At 54.1% G+C, this 13,536-nt stretch overlaps 1 protein-coding gene across 1 annotated transcript in view; it reads left to right on the plus strand.

Annotated features, from left to right (window-relative positions):
- Positions 1-9,973: 9,973 nt before the first annotated feature.
- The window catches only part of PAX3 (paired box 3), a 98,217-nt gene continuing 94,654 nt past the window's right edge, over positions 9,974-13,536 (plus strand). The window contains exons 1-3 of the mRNA XM_043909892.1: positions 9,974-10,445; positions 11,747-11,982; positions 13,318-13,447. Coding sequence (XP_043765827.1) covers positions 10,361-10,445; positions 11,747-11,982; positions 13,318-13,447 — 451 coding nt within the window. The 5' untranslated portion in view covers positions 9,974-10,360. The remainder of the gene's footprint in view (positions 10,446-11,746; positions 11,983-13,317; positions 13,448-13,536) is intronic.

Raw genomic sequence — 13,536 nt, forward strand, 5'->3', positions numbered from 1 at the left:
TATGGTCCTGCTGGTTTTTTCCCATTTATCTCACAAGGCTGGGGAAGGATGACTGCTTTGCTAGGGTCTTGGGCTCCTCCTCCGGAGTCCTTCCTCTCCCCTTCTCCTCAGAGTGGTAGCAGATGTGGGAATCATTCAGGAGGGACACGCATACCTGCCGCGTGAAGCAGGGCATGTGTAGTCGGCCCAACTCTTTCCTGCCTGCAAGGAGTTTTCTCCTAGTTAGGGAGCAGGAATGACAGGTCCAGATGACTGGGGGGACCTGGACACCAAGCACCTGGGTCCCCATTTTCTTTCAAATAAAAATTCAATTTTCGGACCGTGGGCACCGAGAAGAAGATGCTCAAGCTCATGCTGGATTTTTGAGCCAGGGACACCTGGAAATCTCAATCTCCTGACCCCCAACAATGACATCTACCTTACTCTCAGAGGTGGGGTGAGGGCTGGCTCCAAGGAAACCTCCCTCTGTTGGTGGCAAGATTCAGTCCCCCTGTCACCCCTTCAATAGTTGGAATGAAGTATCTTCGGAAAGAGAACAATGGGAAACATCTGGAGGGACTTGCAGCCCCCAAAGTTTCCTCTTCTAGGTCAGATCACCTCTGCTGGTTCTGCTGCCCAGGCCCCGCCCCTAGTTCTCCAGGATGTCAGAACGCCCCGCCCACTGGCGGTAGTAGCTCCTCAAGCTGTTGTCCACCTACTGGGTTTTTTCACCTTCACCCTTTTCCTTCCTTTAGCAATCACTCCTCCCTACCCTAGTTCTCTGCAGAAACCTACCTCTACTGAGCCTGCCCAGACTTTATCTGTTGAAATAGCAATGCACCAACCCCATCTCACCCCAGGGTTGCATACCCCTTCTCCTCTCAAGTCCTCTGAGCTTCTTCAGAGCTGAGCTGCAAACTTATAGTCAATCTCCTGACAAGTTGCATCTATTTATTTTTTGGTTATTTTCCGGGACTTCACCTCTGCCATGATGACTCTGGTTTGTTTTCATCACAAGATTAGCCCTAGCCTTTGGAACTGCACGTAGTAGAAGCTCAGTAAGTATGTGTGTATTGAATGAAAAGTTCTGGGGCGGCTCTGGGAACTCAGCCAGAGGACAAGTCAACCATTCAGTGTGTAGAGTAAGATAATCAAAACTGCCCCAGGGAAAGGCTTCAAAGGCCAGGCTTGCATGTGTCTCAGGCCCTAGGGGACCAGTGAGTAAAGGAACCCACACATTTTAATGAAAAAATTTTTGGAGGGGGGAATGAATGACTGAGACAGTGTGGGACCTGGAGTGTGCACCCGCACATTTAATGAAAATTTTTTCAGAAAGGGGAAGGAATGATTGAGAGACTGTGGGACGTGGAGTGCACCCAGCCTCCACACAGAAGCAGCAGCAGGAAAGAAGGCAATGATGTTCCAGAGGGTGCAGCTTAAGCCAGGAGGCTGGTGCTCGCCAGCCACCACATCTCGAACCTCTTGGCCTGGCCAGCGCGGCCCAAAGCACGATAGCACATCCCCCTTCTCCTCAGGCCTTCGTGTCCCCAGGGCGAAGGCCAGGGCTTGGTAGCTTCGGGCACCGTAATCATGAGAAAAGCTGGGATTATGTGGAGAGACGATCGGCCTCCTGGGGAAGCTCCGAAAAGCCCGCTGGCCCTGGACGCTGAAGGATGCAAGGGTGGGTGGACCAGTACTTTAGGGCATAGTAGGCTGAGGGCCCAACCCCCGACACCAGGCTTGAGGTTGCAAAAACCAAGAGAGGCAGCTAGGAGTGCACCCTACGATCCCTGAGGTCGGATCCTCACTGTTCCAGCCCAGAGAGGCCACGAAGAGGGCTTGCATAGCACCCACCTCACCTGCTTTGGCCCTGGAAATAATTACCCTATTAGATTTGTGTCCTGAATTGCCCCCTCCCCTTTAATCAGGCAGAATCTCTTTAAGGGGCTCCAGTGGAAGAATCTTATCTCTGATGGTGCAGGTTCAAAGCGCAGAGAGGATGGGACCTGCTTAGCATAGTATTGGAGGGGTGAGGGTGGGGTTGAGAGAAGCTCAGACCAAGAGACCGGTCCTGACCAGGTTGAGGGGGATGGGCTACAGACATCCTATCCCAGGACTCTTTTCTGAATGAGCCCAAGGGTCTCTGCCCTCAGAGGACAGAGTGCTGTCAAGGGCTGCTCTGAAGGAACCTGAATTTGGCGACCCCCATCTCCAGCCAGCTTTCCCACAAGGGACCTGGAGGCTTGGAGTTTTCTATTTCTCAGCCAAGAAGTAGAGCCCCCTCCCCAATCCCCCCCCCCATGCAAAGCAAACGTCCTCTTGTTACTCCCCCCCCCCCACCCCGCAACTGGGGGAGTTGGCCTCCTGGAAGTCTTCTAGGGTCTTCCCGCCACGCCCTCCAGGGCACCTCTCTCGGGGAAGGGGGAACGTCCTTGGGGCCAATCGACAGGGTTTTCTGCTCTCCATCCCGGTCGCTTCACCCAGGAGTAAATGAACCCCACCCCCACCCCTGGAACACGGCTCAGCCAGTGTTCCGGGCTCCGCCGAGTGGATTTTAGTCCGGCTGCTCCTGGAAGCATCCGATGGAAGAGAAGGGCGGGCGGTTGTGTGGGGAGGCGGCGGCCAGAAGAAACGGGGGCCGTGCGATGTATTCGAACGAGTCTGCTTGTGAGTTTGTGTGTGTGTAAATGAACGAGTGCCCAGATGCGAGGAGGACGGGAGCGGGGGACATCGGGGCTCTGTCGGGGCTCCATGAACCCGGCCCGCAGCCGGCTCTGGGCTCTGGGAGAGGCCTGGCGTAGCCCCGAGGGCTGCGTCTCCTCCGGCCGCCCCTGCAGCGCCAGCCGAGGAAGGGGAGCCCGCGGCGGGCAACGGCGGCTCCTCGGCTCGCTCCCCAGAGGCGCTGTGGGAAGAGATGAGGCATCCACAGTACTTTCGCTTCGGGCCTGATGGATGCGACCGCACACCGAGGGCTGCGTAATTAATAAAGATTACGACCGTTTTGTCCAAACATCCCTCTTAATTAATGGAAAGGAGGGAGCGAAGGGTGATTCATTGGCATTTGGAAAAGTCCCTCGGCGGCGCGGGCTTTGCGGTGTGGAGGGGGCCGCTGGTATCCAGGCCACCCCCGGACCGAGGCGTTCTCATTCCGGATCGAAGTGTCCCCCAGCCTGTACCCCCTCACCGCGTCGTCTCAGGGACGTGCTCCCCGGGACTCAACAGCCCCCTTCCGCAGGCTGCAGCCACTCTAGGTTGAGGTGGCCCTCCTCTCCCTGAAAGAACGCGTTGGGACCTCGCGGGCACGCCTCTCTCTCCTCCGAGTTCGCTCCCCGCGGCGCCGCCTCATCCGGTCCGGAGAGGACTTCCAGGAGCCGGGATCGCTGATCCCTGGGCTCGGCCGGAGCTGCCGTCGGTGCTCCGCAGGGAGAGGGCTGTGGGAAGGAAAGAAGCCAGTTCCGAATCCCTAAAGCCAAGTGCGCGCAGAAAATGCCGGGAATTCACCCCTGCATGGGAACGTGCGGGTATGAGTGTGTATCACCGTGTAAACACATCTAGAGATGGCTGTTTGTGTGTCTGTGTGGCTAGTATGCCCGTGTGTGGATTTCTATGTGTCTGTGCGTGTGCGAACCGGTGTGTGAACCTGTGACTGTGTGTTTCCTTGTGGGGGTCTTCTATGTCTGTTTCTAAGTATCTTAGCGGTGCGTTTTGCTAAAATACCGCCCTCCTCCCGGCCGACTCTACACCTGCTACAGCCCCGGAAAACAGTGCCGCCTCTCTCTCGAGCTTCGCTGCATTAAAACCCTCCAGCTTTAGCCGGAAACTTATTTCCTCCTGGGGGGAGGGGGTAGTGTTCCCTCCCAGCAGGGGCTGGGGGCCGGCAGGTGGGGGACGCCGAGTGGCCTCGTGGAGGGCCCAGGAGCCGGGAAGCGGCTTCAAAGGTTTGGGGAATGACTCTTCGGCCTTTATTTATGTCCCTATTAATATAATATCCATCATGTAGATATTGATCTTTATCCTTTAAACTGATACGCTGGGAATCAATTAGCCATGCAGATTACATTTCCTACATATCCAAATGTTAATCTTTCAGACTCTGGGCCAGTGATATATATTTTTGCAGCCAGATAGTATTAGATTTCGTTTAGAAATGAAAAGAAGAAGAAAGGCTTTCCGAAGCTCATTTCTCTTGGGGCTACTTGTCTTAACTCTTGGCCCCAGGCAGGGCGTTGGGGGTCTGGGGGCCAGCATGCCTCTTGCAGGATTTTCCGGGGGTGGGGTGGGGAAGAAAGGCCACTAGGGTGACCTGAGCGCGGGACCACTGAGGGGACCCAGGACAGTTTTCTGTGACAGGACTCTGGGCAGTCCATTAGCCCTGGATCTGCACTTCTATCGAACGCTCGCTCCAGCTCAAACTTCTCCTGGCTGCCTCCTTTCCATCACTTTCAGAGTATGAGATGATTAGCTTTCATCTTTTCAGAGATTCCCCTTAGGGTTCTTCTGACTCTAAACTTCTAAATCAAAGATTTTCTTCCATTCCTCGACCCCAAACCCAAGGCTAGATTAACGGTCTGTCTCCAGAAAGAGAAACTTTGTTTGGAAGAGGGAAATAGGTGTTTTCCTGCGGGGAAGGGAAATGGAGAGCAAGTTTAAGACCTAGAAAGGAACTTGGTGTCTGTCCTAGTATCTAGAGATCTGAAGGGCTGAGGTAACCAGTTTTGGTTGTGGTGAATTCCTTTTCTGTTTTTTTCTTCTTTCTTCCTCCCTCCTCCTTTCCTTCTCCTCTTCCTCCTCTCCTCCACCTTTGAAAGGAGGGGTGATCAGGCTGTACCCCAGCGTGAGGGATCCTTCCTCCCCTCATGCCAGGGGAGCATCCAAGGGGTGGGGGTGGTCGGGAGGCAGACTGCAAGCAACCCTCTTCCTAAGAATCTCCCTCTGATCCCCACCCGTGCTCCTCAGGGTTTTAGTCAAATCCCCGAGACTGGCCTCTTCCAGCTCCCTGACCTGTTGCGTTTTCTCTGCCGAGTTGGCAGCACTGTCCCCACCCCTCGACCGGCTTAGAAAACCCAGGGACCGCAGGTCCCAGACTCACTCACAGCGCCACTGCCCTAGGCTCCCGGTACCTCACTGTGGCTCAGCTGGAAACCCTGGGTTTGAACAGCCTGCCAGATCTCTCTTGCTCTCTGTGTCACCCACCTCCCTCTTCTCCCTGTGAAATCCCCCTGGGAGAGAAATTGCTTGTGGGCTTGGAAGGGATTCAGGTCGAGAGGCCTGCTCACCGCACTGGTGCTGAGTCTGAGAGAGACCTGGCCTGATCAAAGCGAAAGGCCTGCTCCGTTCCTTCCCTGCCTGCCTGCCTGCCCCCTCTGCTCCGATCCTGCCCCTGGACCCCCCACTGACACTGCACACACCCCCCCCACACACCACACCATCCGAACTCACAGTCCAGGCACCCCCCCCTGGTGTGGTCATTTGCCTTTCTTTCTGCTCCCGATGTCAAGGAAACCCCAAGACCTCCTGCTTCCCTCAGCGGTCATGGGCACATTCCCAGCCCTGCTGTTGCACCCCACTTCAGACCCCCCACTTGGCCTGTGCACCTCCTCTCTTCCTCAAGACCCAGGCTGCTCCCAATAATACCCCCTTTCCAAGACCCCTCAATCTTTATGTCCACCCGCCAGGATCCCTTCACATGGGGTTTGCACCAGCAGAGCAGTTACTGGGACTTTCTCTTCTAAATTTCAACAACACCTCCCACCCAGCCCGCAACACACTCACTCTTTCCTAGTTGGGCAGGACATTTTTTGAAGGTTAAAGAGTAGTATTCTATGAGACTCTTCTCCTGAACTCCCCCCCCCACCCCCACCCCACAACAGACTCTGGCATCCTGCCTTCCTTATTTGCATAAAAAATAATTTTTGCAGAACCAAATGAACATGGATAGGAGACCAGTTGCTGTGACATTCATTCTCTCCTTCCCTCACTGCCTTTCAAAAAATACTTTTTACATCTCTCTTCTTTTTCTCCCTTCTTTTTCCTTTCCTCCTTTTTTTCTTTTCTCACAAACCATATGTTCTTTATTGAGAACCCGTTCTGGGGCAGCTCCCCCAGCTACAGGGGCAAAACCACTGCAGCTGATCCACTCCACGTTTCAGTGAGACGCCCACATTTCCATCTAGTCCATAAATCCGACCCCATCCCAACTGATTTTCTGACAAGGGAGAAGAGAGGCGCCACAGCTTTTGACGAAAAACTGCAGGGAGCCTGATGCCAGTCGCTAAGTCCGGCTCTGAGATCGGCCTCAGGTTTATTCCTGCGCAATCACCAATCTGGTGTCCGGAAGAAATGTGTGGTCAGGATCTGGTGTTTTGATTTCTTCCTGTTGAACATTTCTCAAGAATTGATGGTTTCCCATTGCATTTTCTCACGCCTTAGGACTACCTCCTGAAATGCCTGAGACCCGGCGGGAGGTCAGATGCCTTCCCCCAGAGGTTACTCCCTCCAGATAAGGCAAAAAAAGATCTGGGTGGCAGGCACCCTCCAGTTCAGGCACATTATATAGATCATAATTTCCTCTTAAGGCCTGTGTCCAGATAGAATAAAGTCATCGTCTCTCAGAGGCCCAAGAAGTCCATGGGTCATGAAAGACTGTGGCCTGGGGCCCACAAGTGCGGGAGCTGTGTTCTGGGTGTCACCTGGCCTGGGGCAGACTTCACTTAACCTGACTGGACTGTGGACCCCTGCAGCCAATCCTGCCAGGAGGGAGAGCTTCCTAGGAACTGGGCATTGTCCTCCCCTCCTCTGGACCTGGGAGGGGAAGCTGCTGTCTATTTCACCTGAAGGGCTTCTGAAACTGGGGGTGCTGAAGGAAGCAGTGGTAAGTCATGATCTTGTTTTGGTTGAATTATCCTACCAAGGCTCCAGTTTCATCTTGCACATGCACAGATAGTGCGGGTGGATACCACCCTCCTTCACAAAACTGAGCTACAGACTTTCTGGCTGCTTTTTGGATAATTTGTCAGCAGAAATGATGCTGCTTCCCAAACCTGGACTCGGGGCTGCACGGCGCAGGCACTCGTCTTCCAAGCCCACTGCAGGGTCACTCTTTGCCAATGAGTAGAACGGGGACTCGGTGGTCTATAGGTTCCAGACAGGGGTGGGGCCTGGTGGAGACTCCTTTCCTGCTGCAGGAGTCAGAGGATGGGCAAGTTTTGGCTTCCAGAGAGACTTTGGAAAGAAATAAGGGGAGGCCCAAGCTTTCGAAGACAGGGAAGGAGGGGCTGGAGTGTAGAATCAGGTGCCTTCTTGAGAAACCAGGTGGGAACCAGTAACCACTCTGCCCTCTGGTGACCAGCACTCAAGTGATGCGAGACAGCCTCCCTCCCCCTGTCCCCCTCCCCCATGTCTGACTTGACTGCAGTGGGCATCACTGGCTCGGGAGTCTCAACCAACACTGCTGTCCTGGCCCTCCCGAGTCAGACTTCAGGTCTACCAATCTCAGGGAATTTGGACTCTGGGGAATTTGGAAGTGATCCCGCAAGCTTATAGGCCCAAGCACCTGAGGGTGTCCTCCCACCCATCTCTTGGTCTTCAGGTTCCTCTAGCTGTTGCCAGGGTGGGGAAGAGTCGAGTTAGCTGGTGGCATCTAAACGCCAGAGCACTCTGGTGGGTGGGGGTGGGGGGAAGTCCGGGAAAGAGAGATTCCTGGGCCACAGGTCCCCACCCCACTCTCTCTGGTTTCCATTTGTACATTTTTATAGCAAGGGGTGGTCGGTTTATGGATGTGCGTGCTGGCCGGGCACCTATGGGCATTCGAAATCAATTTCAATCAGCAGTATCCCCATTCAAGGGTCCTGCCGGCTCTACGGTTGCAAGGAGGATGCAAAACCTGGGAGAGTGAGTCTTTGGCTTCGTGTCCCTTCACGGATCCGTGGGCCCTGGGAAGAGAGAATGTCCCAGGAGAGAGTGTTGGGTCCACGGGGAGAGCTTGAAGACCAAGCCCTCGGCTCCGCAGCAAATGAGACACAGCCCTGGCCGTTCTTTAAGTTTGTTACACCGTCATTGCCGGTGGTGGGGAGTGGTTCCCCGGTTCCTTTTAACTGCGAGTTGAGTTTGCATTTGCTCCCGTGAAACGCACTTTGGGTACCTCCCTCCTCCAACAAGAACCAGGGACCCTAGAAGGTGTTCTTGCTGCTCCGCTCAAGCTTTAGTGGCAGAAAACTTGGAAAAAGCCCAGCTCTTGAGAAGTAGCGTAGGAAACAGGACACAGGCTTTGGTGGCCCTCAAGTGTGCAAGAAGGAAGTGAGAACGTTTTCCCACTGACGAACTGAATCATTTTGTGTAAAACCAAGTTAAACAGGGCTGCATGCTAATCAGCATCCCTCCAGTGTAATGCGAATGCATGGGGCCTCCCCCCTTGGGTGGGTGAGGGGGTGTCCAGACTTTTTCTGGTGTCTCCATTGCCTGTCTCCCATTGCTCAGAGGGTCAACCAAACCTTTTGACTTTGGGCTGAGATGAAAGCTGCCGGCTTTTCCCACTTGCGAGTGGAGTTTTAAAGAGCCGGCTCCCACACAGTTGAGCAGCTCTACTCCCCCCAACCCCCCATCTTGCCTTCTTAGTTTGACTTAATTAGGGGGTGGAGAGTTGGGGTTGGGGGGGGTGCTGAGTTCACGTAAAAACTGTCAAATGAGTTGAGGGGGAAAAGGACAAGAGAGGGTGGAGAACTCCAACACAGAAAAAAAAATCAAAAATCGTAAAAGGAAAAAGGGGGAACTTGAAGCCCAGAAGTCATTGTTTCCTTTATTTCAAAGGGAAAAACCTGCCCGATTCTCATCCTTTTGATTGATTAAGGCCCTGAATACCTCGCAGGCCCAGAGTGACAGTCTCTGAATAGACTCGAGCGAATAAAGCGCAGTGCAGAGCGCGGGGCTGGCACTCGGGGGTGTGAAGGAGGCGAGTTCGCTGGCACTTACCAAGTTATAAATAAAAGCCTATGCACAATAGCACCTTCTCTAAGGACAGACAGTCTTTACAACACTCCTGGCGTCATATCCTGCTGGGGACACTTCAGCTCCTAGCCAAGACTTTGCTCCTTTTATTTTTCCAGCAGTTTAGTCTGAATACCATAATAAATTCCTGAGAACAAACGCTGCAGCCGGGCAAAACTTTAACATATAGATGAATCTCTGCCGGAGCATTGGGGGATCTGTACCTCTAGATTTAGAGCTGGGACTTCTGAGAGGGTTTTTTTTTTTAATCGAAAAGAGGAGATAATTTTCTTTCTCTTCCCCTTCCCAGGCTTCGGGTAACCAGGACTGGGGCCTCCAGCCACTACCTAAGTAAGCTTCAGTGTCCCGGCTGCCAGACGGTGAAGACAAAAGAACTTATCAGCACATCCTGGACTCTTTCTGGGAGGAACCCCATAGGGAAGACCCTCATAATAAGCCTAGGCCAAGGGGCATGGGCCAGAGGAAGGAAGACTAAAGAGGTCTGGGGGCTCCAATGCCTTCTCAGTGGAACTGCGCCCCCTTCATTGGCAGTAATCGGAGAAAAATGGGCGAGAGGCAGAGCCACAGGTAGAAAACCAGAGACATAGAGACACACAGAGAGACAGAACGAGAGGACGAGTCAGAGACGGAGGCACAGAGATACAGAGAGATGAGGAGACGGAGAAAGAGAAAGTCAAGGAGAGACATACGTGGAGTGACAGACAGACAGGCACGGATCCCTCCTCAGTCTCGGCATCTCCTCCGTACTGTCTCTGCCGGTTTCCCTGGGTCTACCCTTCTTTCCCCAGGTTAGAGGCGCAGCGCGGGTCCCTCTCCGGGCCGGCCGAGGCTTGGGCACCGCCGGGGATGGGAAGAGAAAGTGGCCGCTGTCGCCCAATCAGCGCGTATCTCCGCCACCCGGGACGGTCTCCCCGTCGGCCAATCGCAGCTCAGGGCTCCTGACCAAGCTTTGGGTGAAAGAACTAATAAATGCTCCCGAGCCCAGATCCCCGCACTCGGTGTCACGACGGGAGGAGACTCAGGCCGGCCACGCTCCCGCCCCCGCCCCCCCTCCCCGGCTCGTTGCCGAGCTCCGAGCCCCCTCCCCAGCGCTCCCAGCCGCGGGGCCGCCGGCCCAGACTCGCACCAAACTTTTCCGCCCTGGGCTCGGGATCCTGGACTCCAGGGGCCTCCCTGCCCAACCCCTTTCCCCGGTTCCACCTCGAGCCTCTCTTTGGACGAAGAGCGAGCAGCCCCCCTTCCCCGGGTCCCTCCTTTCTCTCCAGCCTTTTTGGGGAGGGGCTCTCCACGCTCGGGGGAGTTGCCCGGGGTCGCCAACGCCTGTCTCGTCTATTTCGCCTTCACCTGGATATAATTTCCAAGCGAAGCTGCCCCCAGGATGACCACACTGGCCGGAGCTGTGCCCAGGATGATGCGGCCGGGCCCGGGGCAGAACTACCCGCGCAGCGGGTTCCCGCTGGAAGGTAAGAAAGGGCCTCAGCGCCGCCCAGATCGTGGGTCCGCGGCCAGGCTGCTCCACCCAGCCGGGGTCCCCGCGGGCCCCTTCGGCTCGTCCAGGAGCCCATTCCCGCGGTACCCCCATATCAGGAGGGAACAGTCGGGCGAGATCCCCTCTCGATTTTCTCTGGGTAAACGAAGCGTCCTCTCTCTGTAACTCCTGCCGGAGCTTGGCGGCTAGGCCTGCTCCTGGGCCGGTATGCTTTCGCCTGTTGTTTTGGAAATGCCTTGGTGGGGCAGGGATCAACCGGCTTTTGAGCACCAGCAAGCAACTTCTCAGCATTTTGTGCCCCCGAAGGCATCTTAAAACTACCCCGGCTGTTCCTGTATTCGCTAAACTCTTGTTAATTCTGGAAGGATTTTCTTAGGGGGTGCAAAGTTGTGGTGGCGCATGCCCGTGCAGAATCGTGCTGGGAAATTTTTAGTATTAATTGATTCCTTAATTAGGGCCCCATTTATCTCCATCTTCATCTGGAAGTTTCCACAACTTGTTTGGGGGACTGCCTTTCAGTTAGTCTGAAGGTTCTGGACTCCAGGGAGGCAGAAGACCTTGCTAGTCCTTTTTAGGACTTTCTAGATAGTTTGCGAGGTTGGGGCGCCCGAGCCGGGATGCTGACTCTGCCGGCGCCTGGGCTTGGCCCTCAGTCTGAAATAGGATGTATTATTAATAATAATCAGAGCACCAGAGGAGGCGAGGGGCCTTGTGAGCAGACTGGACTGTTGTCTCTGGCCCGAGGTGTAACAGGTGACTCGAGCTGACACCTGCGGCTTGCTTTCACTTGCTTTCACCTTTGGCTGCGGCACTCCTAGGCCAAAACCCAAAGGGTTGTCAACTCCTCCAAGTCTCTTAGAAAGAAAGACACCCCAATTAGACAGGGTTTAATGCCAGCCGCAGAAGGCCTGGGTGAACTTCTCTCTGCAGGGAGGCTGTTCCTTCACCAGCCTCCAGGTCTCCCTCCCTCCCCCACCCCTGCAAATTGTCCCCTTTCTTGGGTCCAGAGGGAAGACAGGTTTACTAGAGCGAGTTTATTTTGCCCTGGTTGCTCCTCTCACACAAGATTACATGCCCTTGAACTGCTTAACAGTTTGAACAAGTCTGGTTGAAGTAGGGTCTCAGGTTGGGAGCCCGAATGTAGCAATTTCAGTGCTAAGGCTGTAACATGCGGATTGGCCAGAAGAGTGTGAAATTGGGGTTCCTCTTTTGGGCTGCTCTCCTCTCTCCCCAAATGATCTTTCATTTGTCTCTCTTTTTGCCTTCTGTTCCCAGTGTCCACTCCCCTCGGCCAGGGCCGGGTCAACCAGCTCGGAGGTGTTTTTATCAACGGCAGGCCACTACCCAACCACATCCGCCACAAGATTGTGGAGATGGCCCACCACGGCATCCGGCCCTGCGTCATCTCCCGCCAGCTGCGTGTGTCCCACGGCTGCGTCTCTAAGATCCTATGCAGGTATCAGGAGACCGGCTCCATCCGCCCTGGCGCTATTGGTGGCAGCAAGCCCAAGGTGAGCTTGGCCTGGCCCTGGGGGCCTCTTGCCTGTGGGGCCTGGGGGCCTCTTGCCTGTGGGGCGGGAAAGGACTGCCAGCTGGGACTTTCTAAGGTGTTTTTTTTCCAAGTCTGGGAAGGTGTGTGTGTATGTGTGTGTGTTGGGGGAGGGGGTGCCGGTGGAGAGAAGGGTCTACAATGCTGTTTGAGTTGGTACTCCTTGATAAATGCTAAGGAAAAACTCCAGCCTTTTTGCAAAGGAGATAAAGCATTTGTTTTTTATGCCTCAGAATCCTGAAATTCTCATCAAACTGTTTTACTAGGCAGACACCCAGAGCATGCAAGCTGTAGGTGCTCACCTGTTGCTGGTTTCTTCTCCAAGTATCTCCCCAGCTCCCAGCGACTGCACTGCCCATTCCACATTTAATCCAAGGAGCCACTTTTGGTTTTTGAATGGTTTCGCTCCCAACTCTTCTCCCCAGTTGCCTCCAGTCCCAATTGTCTTCAAGGAATCAAAAGCTAGGGTGATTTGCTTTCTTTGTAATGAGCCGATGACTTGGCTTTTAAAAGGCAGTTCGGTGCTATCCTCAAATTATTTTGGTTCTCCTTACAAAAGGATAGAGAATCACACCGGCTATGGCTGAGTGGGAGGGGATTGCCTACAGCTGTCCTTTTTTCTGGATGTGGGGAAAATCCAATATAATTTTCTGGTTGCCACAGGGCAAAACCAAAAGGAGGGTTCTGGTAAACTGAAAATTTCCAGACAACTGCCTTTCCTTGCGTGCCAGCCCGCTTTGCAACCTCTCTAAGAATCTCTGGAAACTCTTTTTCTTGGGGGTGGGGGGGGGCGGGAATAAACAGCCTGTCTTTCCAATTATTCATATTTGCTACCACTCTGACTTTTAATGGACACTAACTTTTGTGTTTCATTTTGCTCTTCACTTGAGCTAAAACCTTGAATTCCTTTGGAAAGGCCCAAGTTACAGATCTAACCTGATTTTTTCTGCTCCTCTTTCAAGCCTTCCTTTTTTAGTTTCATTTTCGTGTTGATTCAGAGTAAGGGGTTGCCTTTCTTTATTCCCAGGATCAGAAAGTACACCCCTTCCAAGAGGTCATACCTCTTCTTATTTTATCCCAACTGTGAGAGCTGATGTGCGGAGGAGAGGGTTGGGATGGTTTCCTCTGTGTCCCTTTCTAAAGTACACTGCTCAGAGAGTTGGGGTCCTTTTGCTAACCAGGGAAAACTTGCCATGGGGCACAAGAAGGAGCATCCCGCCAGGCTCAGAGGCGGTGAGGCTGCCATATCGGGCCCAGAGGACTGGGTACCAACGCCGGTCTGCCGGTTCTCTTAAAGCAGGTGACAACGCCTGACGTGGAGAAGAAAATAGAGGAATACAAAAGAGAGAACCCCGGCATGTTCAGCTGGGAAATTCGAGACAAATTACTCAAGGACGCGGTCTGTGATCGAAACACCGTACCCTCAGGTACCAGGCGCATCTGCGTCTTCCCAAGGCGAGGCGTCAGTCGCTATTACGCGGGCGGGCCATCTGAACCATAATCACCCCCAGTGATC

Source organism: Cervus elaphus, chromosome 8 (genome assembly GCF_910594005.1).
Source record: "Cervus elaphus chromosome 8, mCerEla1.1, whole genome shotgun sequence".
Taxonomy (NCBI): Eukaryota; Metazoa; Chordata; class Mammalia; order Artiodactyla; family Cervidae; genus Cervus; species Cervus elaphus.